The sequence below is a fragment of the Astatotilapia calliptera genome, chromosome 13, assembly GCF_900246225.1.
Source record: "Astatotilapia calliptera chromosome 13, fAstCal1.2, whole genome shotgun sequence".
NCBI classification, from domain to species: Eukaryota; Metazoa; Chordata; class Actinopteri; order Cichliformes; family Cichlidae; genus Astatotilapia; species Astatotilapia calliptera.
Genome location: NC_039314.1, coordinates 4,801,793 through 4,818,067, shown reverse-complemented (window position 1 = coordinate 4,818,067; position 16,275 = coordinate 4,801,793). Strand labels below are relative to the sequence as shown.

Here is a 16,275-nt window from a genome sequence, read left to right as displayed (position 1 = left end):
TATCCCTTACTTATGTGTTGTACCAAGTGAATCAACTAAAAGGGAACTCAGATATTCAAAATAATTTTCAGGTTCAGAGCCGGTTAAGTCATAAATTAATTGCCTGAAACTATTCAATTTGGTTTTGGTTTCATTGTTTTCATTGTCCTGTTTCTTACTTTAGATGTCTGAAGGGTTGAGGATACGTTTCATGCTCGTGCTTCTATTTTGTTTATCAAAAACATGACACTGCAGCAGCAGGGCCTGGTATCCTGGTTGCCTGGCATATATTTATTTTAATTTTTTTTTTCCTGTTTGCTTAGTACAACACAGTACAGACATTCAAAGCCATGATGAAAAAAAATCTGTGTGAAGCTTCTTGTAGAAATAAATAATAATGTGTCCCGGTGTTAACTGCTTTAGGTAAACTTATGCCACAAGCCTGCATAACATATACAGTCATCTGAGAATGATTTGAGGTGGCTTGCAACTACAAGCAGTATCAAATCGTATTTTCTGTTGGAAATGCCATTCCTAAACTGTGGCCTGCCCCGGATGTACCCCTCATCTCACCCTATGGTAGCCAGGATAGATCTAGTGCCATCTGACTCATATCCCGATTGAACAAGTAATAAAAAAATGGATGTGCTCCAAGTTTGGTTATTTATTACCACAACTATAGCCATAAAAGAGAGGCAGTAGGAAAAAAAACAACATCAAATGATATGACTTTGACTATTGTCTACAGCAGCGGTCCCCAACCTCCGGGCCTCGGACCGGTACCGGTCAGTGAGTCGTTTGGTACCAGGCCGCGAGAGTTGAGGCTCAGGTGTGAAATGTGTGGTTTTCAGGGTTTTTATCGGTTTTCAGCGTTATTTTGTTATCGTTTTTATCGTTTACTCGATTTTCCTGGGTCTTTTCACGTGTGTTATGAATAAATCTTCTTTTTTTCAGTACCGGTACTAGTTTTATTTTGTTGTATTTATCTGCGACACCTTAAAGGCCGGTCCGTGAAAATATTGTCGGGCATGAACCGGTCCGTGGCGCAAAAAAGGTTGGGGACCGCTGGTCTACAGTACAGGGTTACAAAATCTTAGATTGGGGCTATAACTTCAATGGAATTGCAATAGCTAAGGCACAATACACCAAACATAGCTTTGGTTTTGTTTTCGTGTTTTTTGGTATTTTTATTTCTGCTATGGAAGTCATGAGGAAGGTCCTTCTGTTGATTTCAGGTGACATGGTCTTACAAATATACCCGTAAACCTAATCAGGAATACTATTCTTTGCCTCTTGGTTACTACTCTTGCATCACATTCAGTCTGTTTGATGAGATTTTCCTTGTACACAAGGAAGTCCCCAACTGCTATCATTGCACTGCTGATACACTGAAATAAGATCCATATTTATGGAGCCCGATGCAAAGCATAGTTACAAACCCTCGCTATTATTTTCATGCCCCCATGTCCTTGTAACAGTTTCTGCATATGCAACAAACGGTATACTTGTTTGAAGGAGAACAATAAAGTGTGCGTGTGTGCGCGTCTGTGTGCGTGTGTGTGCGTGCGTGCATGTGAATGTGTAGGTGTGTGTGTGTGCGCGCGCGTGTGAATGTGTAGGTGTGTGTCCACTGGGTGAGTCTGGAATATTTATAGCAAGGAACCAGTGCTTCGTAAGAATAGTAAATAAGACGTGTGTGTTTTTCTTACGCATGTTTGAAGTGTCATTTATTGACTCAGTTTGAACTAACCACTTTTAGGGCTACTCCCATCCACACTGTTTCTCTTTCCACACACACACGCACACACAAAGTGGAAGGAAAATAAAACAAAAGAGAAGCTGATGAGTTGAGTGACATTTTATGCTTAAATATATGAAAATGTATGCAAAAGGAGCCAACCAGCATAGTAAAGAGCTTAGTCAAAACATCCATCCATCATGCAGAAAATCAAGTTCTCTTCATTTATTTATCAGCATGCAAAAAATATCTTAAAAAATACCACATTAGGCCACTTTCCACTGCAGAACCTTGCAGGGAAATCCAGTATATACTGCCTGCATATGTGTGTGTTCTTTGCACAGAAACCGAGGATGACATTTTTGGGATAGAAGTCATCTCTGCTATAAAAGCGGACACAAAGAGCCAGCAGCTTCACTGTTTTGGTGTTGGAAGTTAATGGCACCTACCTGCAGCAAGAAAGAGCAACCTTCAGTGGCTAAAATACTAAGCCAAAGCAGAAGCACTGCGAGAGATTGACTGAAAGCGAGTCAGTCCCCAAAGCCTGCCACATAAAACTAGCTCTTGTCTTTTATAACTTCTCACTTGTTTAAATTGTATCAAATTTATAATTTAGCTGAGTCTGTGTTGAGCTATAACATCAACTAGTTCAAACTGGATCTGTGGTGTCATTGTCTTTTGGAGCAAATACAATTATGTGACAAAGAAAAAACCTACATTGCTATGTGGTTAACTTTACTACCAGGCCACCCAAGAACATTACAGTATTTAAACTGTATGCTACCATAGCACAAAATAACAGGCATCCGCATCTCCAGACAATCGCAATTGAACATGGGTTGACTGAAATCAGTCAGGCAGATTGGTCAATGACTGGAACATGTTCCAATCAATCTGACTCAATGAGCACAAAGCGTCTCTTTGCAACAGGGGACTTGACTCAATTGGATATATTTTGGTTATGTTTCAATTTACAAGCAAGGCTGCAGAGCCGTCCTGCAGCAACAGAATTTATGAATGCTCAATTTATGAGTTGTAGGAGGTTCTGTCTTGTCTCTTTATTTCAGATTTTACATTTTTGCTCATTTATCACAGTTAATCATCCCATTATCACAAAAACATTGCGTGTAACTGTTAGCTTGACCCCATTAAATCTCAAACTGTTTCCATCTTAATGCCGTTTTATCACCAGCTTAACACACAAAAGACGCTTTGAAGACAGAAACTGACTGCAAGTGGTCACAGACCCGGTCCCCTGTCTTCGAAACAACTACTTCACTTCATCACAAGATCACAAGTTGTTGCACAAGTTGATCACAAGTACGCAATGTGCAACTGACTATAGCATTACAAAGTTTATTAGCATTGACTATTAACTCCACCCTCATCTATATTCTAACTCCAAATAACCTCAACAGTGACCACTACAGTGTTAAAATCTAGGCATTAAAAATGCTAGTCTTCAAGCAAATGGGTGGGGTCACAGTGGTTATGTACCAAGTTCCTGTTAAGGCTTCTATTATGAATGTGGTGTAGACAAACAAGATAATGCAACGTCCTGGAATAAAGATCCTTCTTATCAGTGTAAAGAAGTGAAGCAGCCTGAGTTCGATTACTTACTTCAATAGCATTGTTCAATACACCTATATTCTCTTATAAGTGCTGACAGTGTTTTCTAAACACTTTTTTAAAAAGTAGTAAAAAGAAAATCTTGAAATCTTAAAACTCAAAGGCCTCAAAGAGCTCAAAGAGAACATTTTCCAAAGTCATCATACCAGTGTACAGCTGTTCATTCATCCACGAGTAAACTCGCAGTGCAGGAATTTGGTTTCATGAAAAATGAACGTCTGTTTCACACGCAGTCATTGTAGGCGACTGGAAAACTGCTCCTACTGACGAGTAACCTCACATCACCTTCTACCCATTAGGAAAAACTAAACTTTTTCTCACCTATACAATCAGAGCTTTGTCCATTTTTGTGTTGTACACTTAATTGACCTCTACACAGGCATGGCAGGATCCTTGGCCTCACCTGCTGGACACCTCACACATTGGTACTGCATCAGATTACAGATATTGATGGCTGTAGCACCCCCGTGGTCGGAGCACAAATCATTATGGGCCATTCAGCCTGAAAGCAGTGTTGAGTAACATTACAAGAATTGCTCAATTACGGCCATCCCTGCTGATAAATATGGAAATTGATCTATTTCAATTCTCTGTATCATCCTCTTCACTTTCTTCCTAGAAGTGATTCAGGGTGGGGTTTTTGTTTTTGTTATTTGTCTTCTTTAGTTTCTATCTAACTTTCATTTTGTCTCATCGTGTCTGTACATTAATCAAGTTTCACCAGATCTGACTTTGATTGCTTGATACCATCATTTTATTTTCTCAAGCGTGAAATCTTCTCTCTCCGAGTATAAGGATATATATTTTTCAATATTATTATTATTTATTATTTATATTTCCAAAGATGCTATATTCTTATGCTTTTTTTAAAATATTTATGAGGGCAGGTTTGGTAGAAAGGCTCACAATCATGTTACACATTGCACTACAAATGAGAGAACATCCTGTGTGATGTTTCCACACAGATTAATTATATACAAAAGAAATTCAATAGCAAAGGTATCTTGTATCCCTCTCAAATTATGCTTGGTCCAACAGAGACTGAAATGTTTGTAACATGTCCCTCCAATCTGTCAGGAAATCACATTTCTCAGAGCGATGAGCCAATCTTTGTATTTTTGTGTTGTACACAAATGAGCTGATCTTTCTATTGTGTTTGCTTTTGGCAACATTTAAGGAATCCGTTCCAACATTCAGCATGTAGAAGAACTCTGGTGGAAAACCCTACCTAACACCTTACTTAGGTTAGCTTTCTTCCACTTGGAAATCTGGATATTTTACAAGAACTCCATCCCAGATTTCAAAGAGGCACTAGCCTAACTAAAGCTAAAAACTGCTCGTCTGAATCATAAGTCTGGAAAGTTTACTGCCCTGTATGAGCATATATTTAGCGCTTTAATAAAAAGAGATTGGAAAATGTATTTGAGCATTATTTTTACCCTTTTGATGTGTAAAATACATTGATTGTTTGCAGAATTATGGTAACAGCGAAACTGCATGTGTCCCTCTCTGCTCTCTTTCAGACAGCAGCTAAGAGGTCTAGCTGCCTCATTTCCCTTAACCCAGTGGAAAGAGTTGTGGTTAGTCAGGGGTTCCTATGTAGATGAAAAGGTAAGATATGAAACATGACTGAGCGCGAAAAAAAACAATACAATTAGAGAGTGAAAATAACCCTAGAGCTTAAACTAACTTTACCCTGTACGATTTAAAAAAAGAGGTTTAAAGGTTCATTGAAACTTTTGATAAAGATAAAATAGTATCATCAGTTAAAGCAGATTAAAGCTAGATTTCTAGACAGCAGCCATGCGAAGCACATGACTTCATTTGACTTGATCTATAGCTTCAGCTTAAGAGAAAAATCCCAGACTATCCTTAAAGTTTATGGTGATTGTCACATGAGAGCACTTGAAGCTATAGAAACACACGTGATGGTAACAGTGCGTCGGCTGTTTTGCTATACTGTAATCCACTTTGTGTGTTTTTAGGGGAGAAAAAGACCTTTTGTGAACTAGTCTGTTTTATTTATGAGTTTAACTCATTATTGTACGGGAGGGTTTAGGCCATGTGGGGCACTCTGAAACCTGTAGGCATGCTGATGGTGTTTCCAACAGTCAACGGTTAAGCCCGAGTTACTCAGTGGATTAAATGCATCAAATATTTGATTTCTCTTACCTGGTAAAACTCCCTCAGCCATGTCTTCTGTAGATTTTCAAGCTGGAAACAGAAAAAAAGACAAAGAGTTAGCAACATAATACTTTAATACCAACGCTAAATGCGTAATACTTTATCTCAAAATAACAATAATACTAGTTGGTGTCGTTTCACTTGTCTGTGCACTAGATGAGAAGAGCCCTTCCCTTTTGGATCTGGTTCCTGCTCAGCATTTTCCTAAAGCATCTTGCCAAACCTTTGACCTTTTTTATCGTTTCCTTCCCCAGTTAAATACAAAATACTACAGGTCAGCTGAGTTTAAATAAACTCAATGTGCTCTTCTGAGGATGTTTTCAAAGACAGTGCAGTGTTGCGGGTCACAGACAAACCACAAGCAGACTATGTATGTAGTACATCAACCAACAAGGTGAAATGACTGCAATACAATCGCACATGAAAAATAAGGTAAAGATGAGTCGAGTACTCATCATGAGTATGCCGCATTTCACAATGACATTAACTTATGCTTTATATTTACATATTTGTATTCAAGTATGTACATGTTATGAAATCCGAAGATTTCATATCTAAACTCAATGATGCACACGTTGAATGAGCAGATTTATCACTTGATTTGGATTTACTAATATCCAATCAAACCCCAGCTCTTTCACCATAAAGGTTACACTGAAACAAACCAGAGTATCCGTGTCAATAATCAACTGCTTACTTCTGTTGTCTTAACTATAAACTAAAAGTTTTTCTTTTACAGGCGTGGAAAGATCCCCAACACCAAATTTATTATATGTGTAAAAGATGTAGTGCATGCACTGAGAGGACCCTGCTTTAATCTACTTACAGCATCTTTCTCTCAGGGTCAAAAATCCTGACAGATCATCGACAAACCTCTCGCGCTTCTTCTTTTTCTCACCTCCCTTTGCTCTGCCTCTATCTGTCATTCTCTCTGTCTTCCACTTTAAAAGGCTATTCGCAGACCTGGACTTCATTTGGTTTGTGCAGTGGAAACAGAAACAGGGCCCTGGGCAGTCTACCATTTATGGAGAGATCTCCCTATGTCGATAACTAGGTCTGATGAACGGCTGTGTGTGTGTGTGTGTGATGTTGAGGAGTTTTTCCTAACAAGACTAGTCTATAATAAGAATACACAAGAGATCTGATGGCTCCGTTGGTATCTGTAACAAAGCCCTAACATATTACAGAAGTAGGTGATGTGAGCTTGGATGGCATGAGGGCTCGGAGAGAGGTTTATATGTGAATAACTGAAATCATATCTACATGCTGTTACCGGGCGAAAAAAAATAAAATAATACAGCTTCTCTTAACTTTGTTCTTACTAAAAATCAAGACACACCAATGCCAACTTCCCAAAACAGCAGCACAGTGACATCTTTTTGTTTTAGATAATAGTTCAACAAAAAGGCTACTATAGTTTAGAAGATCTTCCGCTTAGCATTAAGGCTAGCTAGTCTCTAACAGTGTTTGTTTAATTGATATAGATACAACTGTGTGAACGAGTCACTTTGTGGGGTGCGAGGTAAATATTTTCAGCCTAACAGTTTATCCCATTCATCCAGTACTTAGATAAACAACATCTTCGGCTAACGTGAAGATTTCCCGGCAACTTCACTGTAACTCTGACTGTTACCTGCCAAGAAGCCGTCAGAAAACCACAAATTAACAACCTTTGTATAAACAGGACTGCAGAGGTATTGATAGCAAATAGCTAAACTTAGTCTAGCTATTGCAGACACATTATATGAGAAACACGACACTGAAAGATTCCTGAAAGAGAATTCTGCAACAGCAAAGATGATGGTAGGAGTAGACTTGTGACATGAAGGTTCCCAGGGAACAGTGAGGTTAAGTTTCATTCAAATAATGCTTTAAAATAACTGAATTGAACATACGAGTCTTCAACTTGGCAAACCGCTTCCAGAAAGGCACTGAAGACTTGCTTACAGGTTCCAAGCTAAGCTAACTAACTTGTTTAGCTATTTTACACAGCCATCGTAAGAGAGACATTAACTTCCTCATCTAAGCCATCAGTCACATAGGCTTAGAGACCTGTCAGCAACCCCTAGCAACCTCTGTATTGCAATCTCTGTATTACCAACACCAGTTGGTGAGTGGCTGCAAGATCAACCAAAAAAGGTGCTGGACCTCCATACAAGTTGTGGTTCATGACAGATTGATGCGATCACCCTTCGTTTGCATGGAAGATGCAGACTTGTCTGCAAACATTTACTAACTGACCTCAGAGCAGCAGTGAAACAGAGAATGTTCACCTTCAAAGCAAAGTTATTCTTTACCAATTTTTACACTGAAGGCCATCAGTCTCAAGCAAACAAGCTGGCATCTTATCGGGCGACCTCAGCAACCACAGGAAGGTTTTTGATGCACCACTGTATACCTGTTAATAACCAATTTCACCTTGAGACTCCCAGCAACCTCCGCAAACCACCAACCAGTGGGGGAATACACATTTTTTCGTAGCAACCGTGGTCACCACGGGGTCACTAACTGGTGCTTAGGCCTGCATGACTGGGAGTTAGTAATCAATTTCACAGCAATTGCTAACAACCGCAGCAAGCGGTCAGAAATAATTATTTTTCCCTAGAGACCGGTGGTTGCCAGGCAGACATCGACCAGTCTCTTGGGCTTGTGTGACTGGGCTCAAACTTTGAGAAACAAAACCAATAACGCAATGCAAGCAAATAGTTCACTCCAGAAATGGTATGATTTCCTGAATATTTAAGCAAGCAATACACTTGCAAAGTACTAACTGACTAATTACTGGATCAAACGCGTATCCCTGATGACATTTCCAAGGGCACCTAAATGTCTCAGAACTTACTAAGTGTGTGTGTATGTGCACCATCATCCTGGCCTCAGCCAGATCAGACAGAGCATAGGTCTATATAAGGACATGAGCAGTGGACCTTGTCATTAGTCACATGGATGGAGGAAGAGAAAAAGAGAGCAAGGCAGAGACAGCCACAGACGAACAGAAAGGTTCAAATTATTTGCCAGCTTACCATCTTAAGGCTGCTGTGAGGATTAAAACCTTTTTCTCAAGTTCAGATCTCAGTGCCCTTAGGTGACGGCGTCATGCAGTAACATGACAGCTCTTGATGATACGTGCTGATATTTTTGGCTCTTTCCATTGGTTGTTTCTCACAGGACCACTGTTAGCTGCACTTACTGCAATTTCAAAGGTTTCCTGTGTTCACACTCATATCGCTCAGACACTCAGTAACAAAGAGAATGCATCGGCGGTGAATTTAATCTCTCTAAAAAATCTTTCTGAGTGAGGACTTTGCACGTAGGGGTCACCATGGTAATAAGGCAATACAAAGGTACCGCCACCTGATTTATAAAGGAATTTGAAGGCATCTTATTTGGGAAATATAAGTCCTAGATCAACCAGCAACAAGCGCTCGGTCATGTAGATATCCATCCAGAGGTTTTCTAGAGCACTCTGATGTGCAGCAGAGATGTGTGGTGGTTCTGGGGAACAGATGTCTGCCTTGCAAGGACAGCTCAGAGGAGGACCGGTAGTTCCTCGGAGGCCCGAGCCCTGGAGAGAAAGTGGGCTAATAGTAAAAGGAAAGGGAGGACAAACTGAGTCTATATCTGTAGCCTCGGCACTCTGCCGTCCGCCCTCCTTGTATCAAAAGTTAATTTGCAGTTAATTAGAACGTGGGGCTATACAGGCAAAGAGGTAAAAATAAACCCACTCCATCCCCAGCCTCTCCTCCATGTACACCACCTCTTCTTCCACTGGTGCTTTCACTAGCTTAGTTCTCTCCACCTCCTCTGTGTTTTTTGCCCATGCCTCTGTTTTCTCAGTCGATGGCCTACTTTTCAGACAGCGTGGGGAACTAAGAGACTCTGCCTGGGTTTTAAGTGGAAATCACTGTTTAACAGTGTTTTACTTTTTCATAGGTTTGTCAACAGCTAAAACTGTTGAGTGATATAAGTGATAATGGAGCAAAACTGCGTTGGAGCCATGACAAAAGATTGGGCTAAATCTTCTCTACTTCATCACATGAACGCCGTTTGCACTCGAGTGGTACAGATAAAAAAAAAAAAAAACAGAAAGGGGACTTTCAGTATGACCGGGTGTACCCTCATTTTCCTTTTCATTTCGATATGAAATCTAAAAACTTGAGGCCTATCGCTTCTTCTTTAAAGTAGGACACTATCACAGTACTTCTTTTGGGCACTGGCTGTAGGCTGAGTATCTTGTGACAAGATATTTGCAGATTGCAAATAACCAATCTTTGAATTGAACAAATACCATGCAAAGCACTCTGGCTGGGCATGCTGATAGGAAATGTGGTGTCACGCTGACATCTGAAAAGTGAAGAGACAAGACAAATTACCGCCCAAACTACAGAACTGTTGACGTCTTCGTCCTTTCACTGTTGACACAATGACATTCCTAAATAAATTAAATTGAAATCACTGACATGTAAAGTAATGAAAGCACTTCTACAAACTTATGTGAAACATTACAAATTTGGACACTTGCTCTCTATGAGATGCTGAAAAGCTGGGGCCAGACTGCTAATGGACGTTCCCTAATTCATGTCACATTGTTTGGGCTTTTTTATAGTGTTTGTGCTCTTCTTATACCCTTACCCAAAATGGAAGAAGCACAAAGCTGACCTTCATGAACCTCCTAGCTCTTTTAGATGTTTCTTCATGCTTTTTTGTCTTTTCTACACAGTGTATCTTCAAAAAAAAATCACTGGGTTTGTCTTAATAATACTGCAAACTCTTTGCTTTACTACTGAAGTGAAACGACACTATTAGAAATAACACTGAACTGGAGTGAATAAAACAGGATACAGCAATCAGAAAACAAACTCAGACTGCACAAGCAAGACAAAAGCAAAAGTATCGGCATGACTAGACCCCACCAGATGTTTTTTGGTGAGTGCGTGTTTCCACTGAAGTGATGCTGACCTAAATAAATAAAAAGGGCGGCTGCACTAAAAAATAAAACTAAAATAAAATGCTTGCATTTCTCTACCAAAAGCTGCAAGGTGTATCGTTTTGCAGAAATTGAAGGGTAAAGTGTGGTGATCTCTACTCACAGGAAGTGGTTAATCAGAGGGGAGGCTAACTCACTCTAAATCATGCTGACAAAGACTTACAGTATACTAGCAGGAATGTCATCAGCATGTAATATATACATTGACTGTGGCCACACCGCTCTTGCATTGGTACTTATGGATTTGTTAAAACGGTAACATGAAGCTCTGCTGTTGTAGCAAAGGTCACGGCCTTCAGTCTTCTACAGAATCTTGGGGATCGTCACCTGAAACATGCCCGTACACACACACACACACACACACACAGACACACACGCATTCTTTGGCTAGAATTAACCAGCACAGCTCCATATAAAAGCAGGCTGTTTAAACTGCAACTGTGGGGAAATTACGTCAAGGCCGGTCCAGTTAGACCCCCATGGTGATCTGCTGGGAACACATGGTCACCACATGAGTTTCCTCCTTCACAGCCCACTCTTTACACTCCCAGTAATCCCTGTGATGTTTTCTCTTGGCCTCATTTTCAGCCACAGTGTTATTATTTTCATTAAGGCCTACTGAATACTAAGTTTGGCCAAGCTCGTGGCTCAGCTGTCTGTTATTTCCTGCCTCATCCTTCTCAACAGTTGCCATCCCCAATAGGCTCTGACTTTCTACAACCAGACTGGCATGGGGGGAAGAAAACAGCAATTAAAAAAAAGGATCTTCTCTCTGTTGCTTGCAACCTATGTAATTGAAAAGAAGAGAGCGAAGATGAGGAGTCTTAAAAAAGCAACGGTTGCTTGGTTACACCTGGCACTAATACCAGACACGCACAGGTCTACCACAGAAAAAAAAAAACACGGGAGGTACAACTTACAAACCAAGGAACAGTATGACTCTTTACAGCTTTGCTTGTAACACAAATACACATAAACCTCAACTAAATATATGGACTGTCAGTCAAAAACGATTCACTAAAAGGGTCTACTTTTCACTTCGTTTTGCAACAACACTCCCTTAATGAGAGCAGTTATCTGCCCAAGCCAGAGGTCTAAATGACCATCAGTTTGAGGGCCTCATCACTGACCAAGACATTACCTTTGCCCTGCTACATTACGGCAACAGTCGTAATTCACTTTAAGTTCAGTGGAAACCAAGAAACCGCATGTATAGCTTACTTCCTAAACTTTCATCTAAAAGTCAAGCTTTTACAACACAAGCACAGAGTTTCACAACATTACAGCTTCCTTAACGCTCACCCCAGAGTGCTGGCACAAACAGCGTCTCTGCTTCTTACCTTCACAGCACTGAACAATCAGCATGCTAATTTATGTTAGGATACCGTAAACCAAGTACACTTACCTATAACTTTATCATGATATAAAGTATAGCCACAATACAGATGCAACAGTCATCAACATTTACCATGCGCATGCATCAATGGAATAAGACTATTGGCCAGTACGTTTGATGTTTCTCTGTTGATTGGTCTTTTTAGGAGGAGAGGCAGAACAAAGATGGTGGTCTCCCTTAAATTTCTATTCAGGATTCATTCTTATATATGAATATGTCTGCTGACTTGATGATGAAACTGCTGTTTTAAAATAAAAAGACATTTTACACTGTATTGTTAATGGATTGGTAACATAAAAAAATCCAAATTATTACTAGTGTGCAGTGGTCAAATTAGGTGTTATGTGGTCACAACTATTGAAAAAACTTAACACTATAAGAAAGATAGTCCTAAGATAAGATAATCAAGTGTGTTTGTGTACAGTATAAAGAAAATTGTCAGGAACACCACTCATCCAGCTGTATAGCAGTCTGTGAGGCTCTGAAAGAGCTCTGTCAACCTGATTATCAGCTTCTTTCCTCCATGTGCTTCAAGCTCAGAGCTGCAAATACGTGGGAATCGACCATGCAGGGAAGCTCTAGGCAGAGATGCTACTGAAGTGCAACAAGGGATGTGTAGGATCTACCAACGAAACCTCGGTGTCTCATTCTGTCTCTTGCAATCCCATAAAATACAAAAACTGCACAACTGAAATGCAGAAACAAGCTTTTACAGTGCAGATGCTCCATTGTAGCAAATCAGTACTTTTTCTGAAATCCTCTGGTCTAAGATACAGTCGCCTGCCATTCTCACGGGGTTTTTCCAGAACTGTCTTTCATAAAATTGACATTTTCAAGGGCGCAATCAACCATCCGTGTCCCATTTGAGTTAACAAACCATGAATGAGTCAATGATAAGAAGGAATGGATCCCTTTTTTGCAGATTATAACCACCTAATTTGCCATGCAAAATAAATGAATGAATAAATCAGTGACAGATTTTACTACCAGGAAGGCTGCAGCAAACAACCGCAGCTCACAGAAACAAATGCTCTTCAAAGAGAATCAATTCTCCACTTTGATATGTCTTATTACCTAAATGAACTACAGCATGCGTAAGTTCCTAGGAACAGGGTTTCATTTCCTTCTATCCAAAGCAAATGACCCAATTAATAACCACAGAAAGTTAAGATGTGCATCAGTGGGCAAGAAGAGAGGCCTCTCACGTCAAAGCCTTGTTTTTTCCAACCCTTGTGGCAAAGCTCGTTGTGCATTGGCAGCTTGTATGCAAGTGTTGACAGGCTGCTTAAAAGGAGGTTATTGGCTTTCAGGGGAGCAGGCCGCTCACTAAAAATACCCTGCTAGATGGAGGCCCTTGACTGATCGAGGGGATCTGAGGAAGCAGAGCGAGAATCAGCAGGGGAATCTGCCGATTGGCTGGCCTCGCATCCTTCAACAGTCTGCAGGCGATGTCACACTCCCGAACAACTCTCCTTCGTGGGAGCTCTGTGGAGGCCCGATGACGCAAAGGCGTGTCCCCTCAGTATTTTATATGACACCACATCAAAGAAGCTCATTATGGAACTAATTAGAGCAAACCCACACTGAAATGTTAAATTAGATCGTGGGCCGGCTCTAGAGAGACGCCTTCATCCTTTGAGATGAGAAGGTATGGAAGTACAGTGCAGGTACAGAGGAAGGAAACGCGTCAGCCTCAACTGGCGTTTTGTATCAGCGCCGGGCTGCTCATAATTGATTAATTGATGACGCATGCAGAATCTGAACTCTTCAATTCTTTTCAGATCACACAGCTACTTTATTTGCGTCATTCTTGTGTACAAACAAGCACAACACTATGAATGGCTTTGACTGTGCTGCGTTTCCACTTGAACTCTCTTCTTTCTCTCTCTAAAGGCAAGGTTTCACCCAAATGTGCAAATTTAAGCTACATTTACGGATAATTTGCTAAAGGCAAATTCACGTGCAACTCAGTGTTGTCACACAAACATAAACTTCTGGACGTATCAGCTCTCTTACTGACTGCAGTTAAAACACTGTAGAATAGGAGGGAGCAAAATCAAGAGTGAAATCTCAAATTTCTAAAACACGATACATCGGAATAAGCCATCTTATGTGCTGATGTGACATTTGACAGATATGCAGGCATTATCTGCACCATCCATGTCTTTTGCATCTTTTGCACCCTGGGATGGAGACTAGTATGAAGAACGGGGATGGAAAAAGAAAAAGAAGGCCACCCACAAGCACAGGAAAAACTACATATGGAAGATATTTACAGTAGTTTCAACCACAACTCATTGATAAGAAAGCCAGTAAGAGTCGTTACGGTAGTACTTTGCATTGTTATCCTGAAACACATCAGAATTGTGTTGGAGACAGCCGGCAATGCCGTTGTGAAGTCAGCTATGCTCAGTAGGCTTAAACGCTTGCAATGGTTGGTGTTATATAAATGTTTACGCTTATATAACAAATTAGTAACGTTCACAGGTTACTAAACAACCATCCTAACATTTAAGTGTGCGTCGTCAACACACACTAAAACAACACGTTCACATTTTAAACTTCAGCTTACCCATGTCAGTTATTTCAAATATTTTTTATGAAAGAGTTTATATTTACATACATGGGAGAATCTTTTTTTTTTCAGGTCTTGAGAATCGTAATTTCTGATATGATGACATTCATAATGAAGAACAACTGGACTTATTTCAGGGGGGTTTTGCCTCTCTTGTCCCTTAAAGTTTGGACATTCGTGGATGACGCTTTTAGAAGCTTTTAAAAACCTTATTTTGGAGAAAAATCTAAAACATATGTTTTTTAATCAGATGTGTCTGGTGTCCCACCTGTACACTGACCTTTAAAATAAATGAAGATTAGATCCTGAGTGGCTTTTCCCCTTCATCTCTTAAAAAATTTAATTTTATTTCATTGATTTATCTGCACTGGATTTTCACGATGACTTGCACTGAGAACAAAAGCTTGACTAAGAGCTCTACTTTTATATTTCTGAAAGTTTTGTCTGATTATCTTTTTCATTTAGAAAGCATTCACTGGCACTATGATGTTTGTTTCTGTTTAGTTGTTATTTGATCTTAAGCTGTCATTAAACTCTATTTTCTTCTGGATAAATTCCAGCCCACCTTGACCCTAAATAGAAACAATCCAATACAGAGGATGACTGAATAATTTCATCACTGCTATGAAAATATTCTGGAGAAAGCATATTTTATTGTATTTGTGGGGGGGGGGAAGATGAGATGATGAGGGTGACTTCTGCAACCTTAGTTAAGGATACGTAAACTGCTATTAGAGTATTGATGCAAATGTACACACATCCACCCATTTTAGTGTGAATCGACATTATAATCAGCTGGGATTTGTCTAGATCAAATGTCATTAGAAAACAGGAAATTACAGCACTCAGGGCAACCACCATGTGGTTGGAAAGTCTTTTCCCCACTGCCTGAGAGCATAGCGCACAGTAACAATACCATTCAACAGCACACACACCTAGGTTGAAGAATACAGTCTGCTGAGTGTGACTGCACAGCAAACACTCAGACGTAGGTGTGTGTGTGACGCCCACAAGTGTATGGTCACAATTGTAATTTTCTTGTGAATTGTTTTTGATGTAAAAGACCTGATTTTATGGTGGTATTGCACTTTTCATTTAGCGTTATGGACAATGTAATTGCGTGGCATTGCCACAAGGGGGAGATAGTGGTGAGTGCGATAGGCCGTTGCAACGCGTCTCTGCCTCAGACGAGGAAGAGCCTGCAGACCGAACGCAACTGATGTCTCCTGTCTCTGCTTTTCTGTTAAAAAAACAGGTCAGTAGTTCAAGTTTGCTCACCGCAATGTACATATAAAGGCAAGAAACCTTTTTCTGTCTTAGTTTAAAGACCGCAAATGTTGTGAGAGAGTGTGTTTTCACCGATTGAGAGAAAGCTAACTATACCGCCATTTGTAATGGCAGCCGCCATTTCACTCGTAGTCTAAATAGGCAGCTGGTCTTATTACCTGTTTTATTTTGTGACAAATGGAGCTCTTAGACACTTCTTTTATCCTGGCATTATTGGAAGTTACAGTTGATTAGGACCTACCCAGTTCTTATGTGTCAAATGTAAATAGTCTGATGTATACTGTTTGTGGATGATTGTGAACTGTTTGTGAGCAATGGAAGAATATTTTTGTTTATTGGTTACAAATGTAATATATTGTTTGAATCTGTTAAAGTATAAGAAAAGTATAAAGGTGACATAAGCGGGTTAATTGCAGTGTTAGTGGTGCTGCACAGAAATGTTTTTGATGCTGAACAGCAGCAAAATTGGTTACAGATTTATTGTAAATAAGGACGTTCAT

The 16,275-nt window shown here is 40.0% G+C and overlaps 1 protein-coding gene across 3 annotated transcripts in view; it reads right to left on the bottom strand.

Moving 5' to 3' along the window:
• Positions 1-16,275, bottom strand: part of inpp5a (inositol polyphosphate-5-phosphatase A) — a 150,724-nt gene that overhangs the window by 102,452 nt on the left and 31,997 nt on the right. For all 3 annotated transcript variants that reach the window (XM_026190031.1, XM_026190029.1, XM_026190030.1), the window contains one exon: positions 5,519-5,560. In XM_026190031.1, coding sequence (XP_026045816.1) covers positions 5,519-5,560 — 42 coding nt within the window. The remainder of the gene's footprint in view (positions 1-5,518; positions 5,561-16,275) is intronic.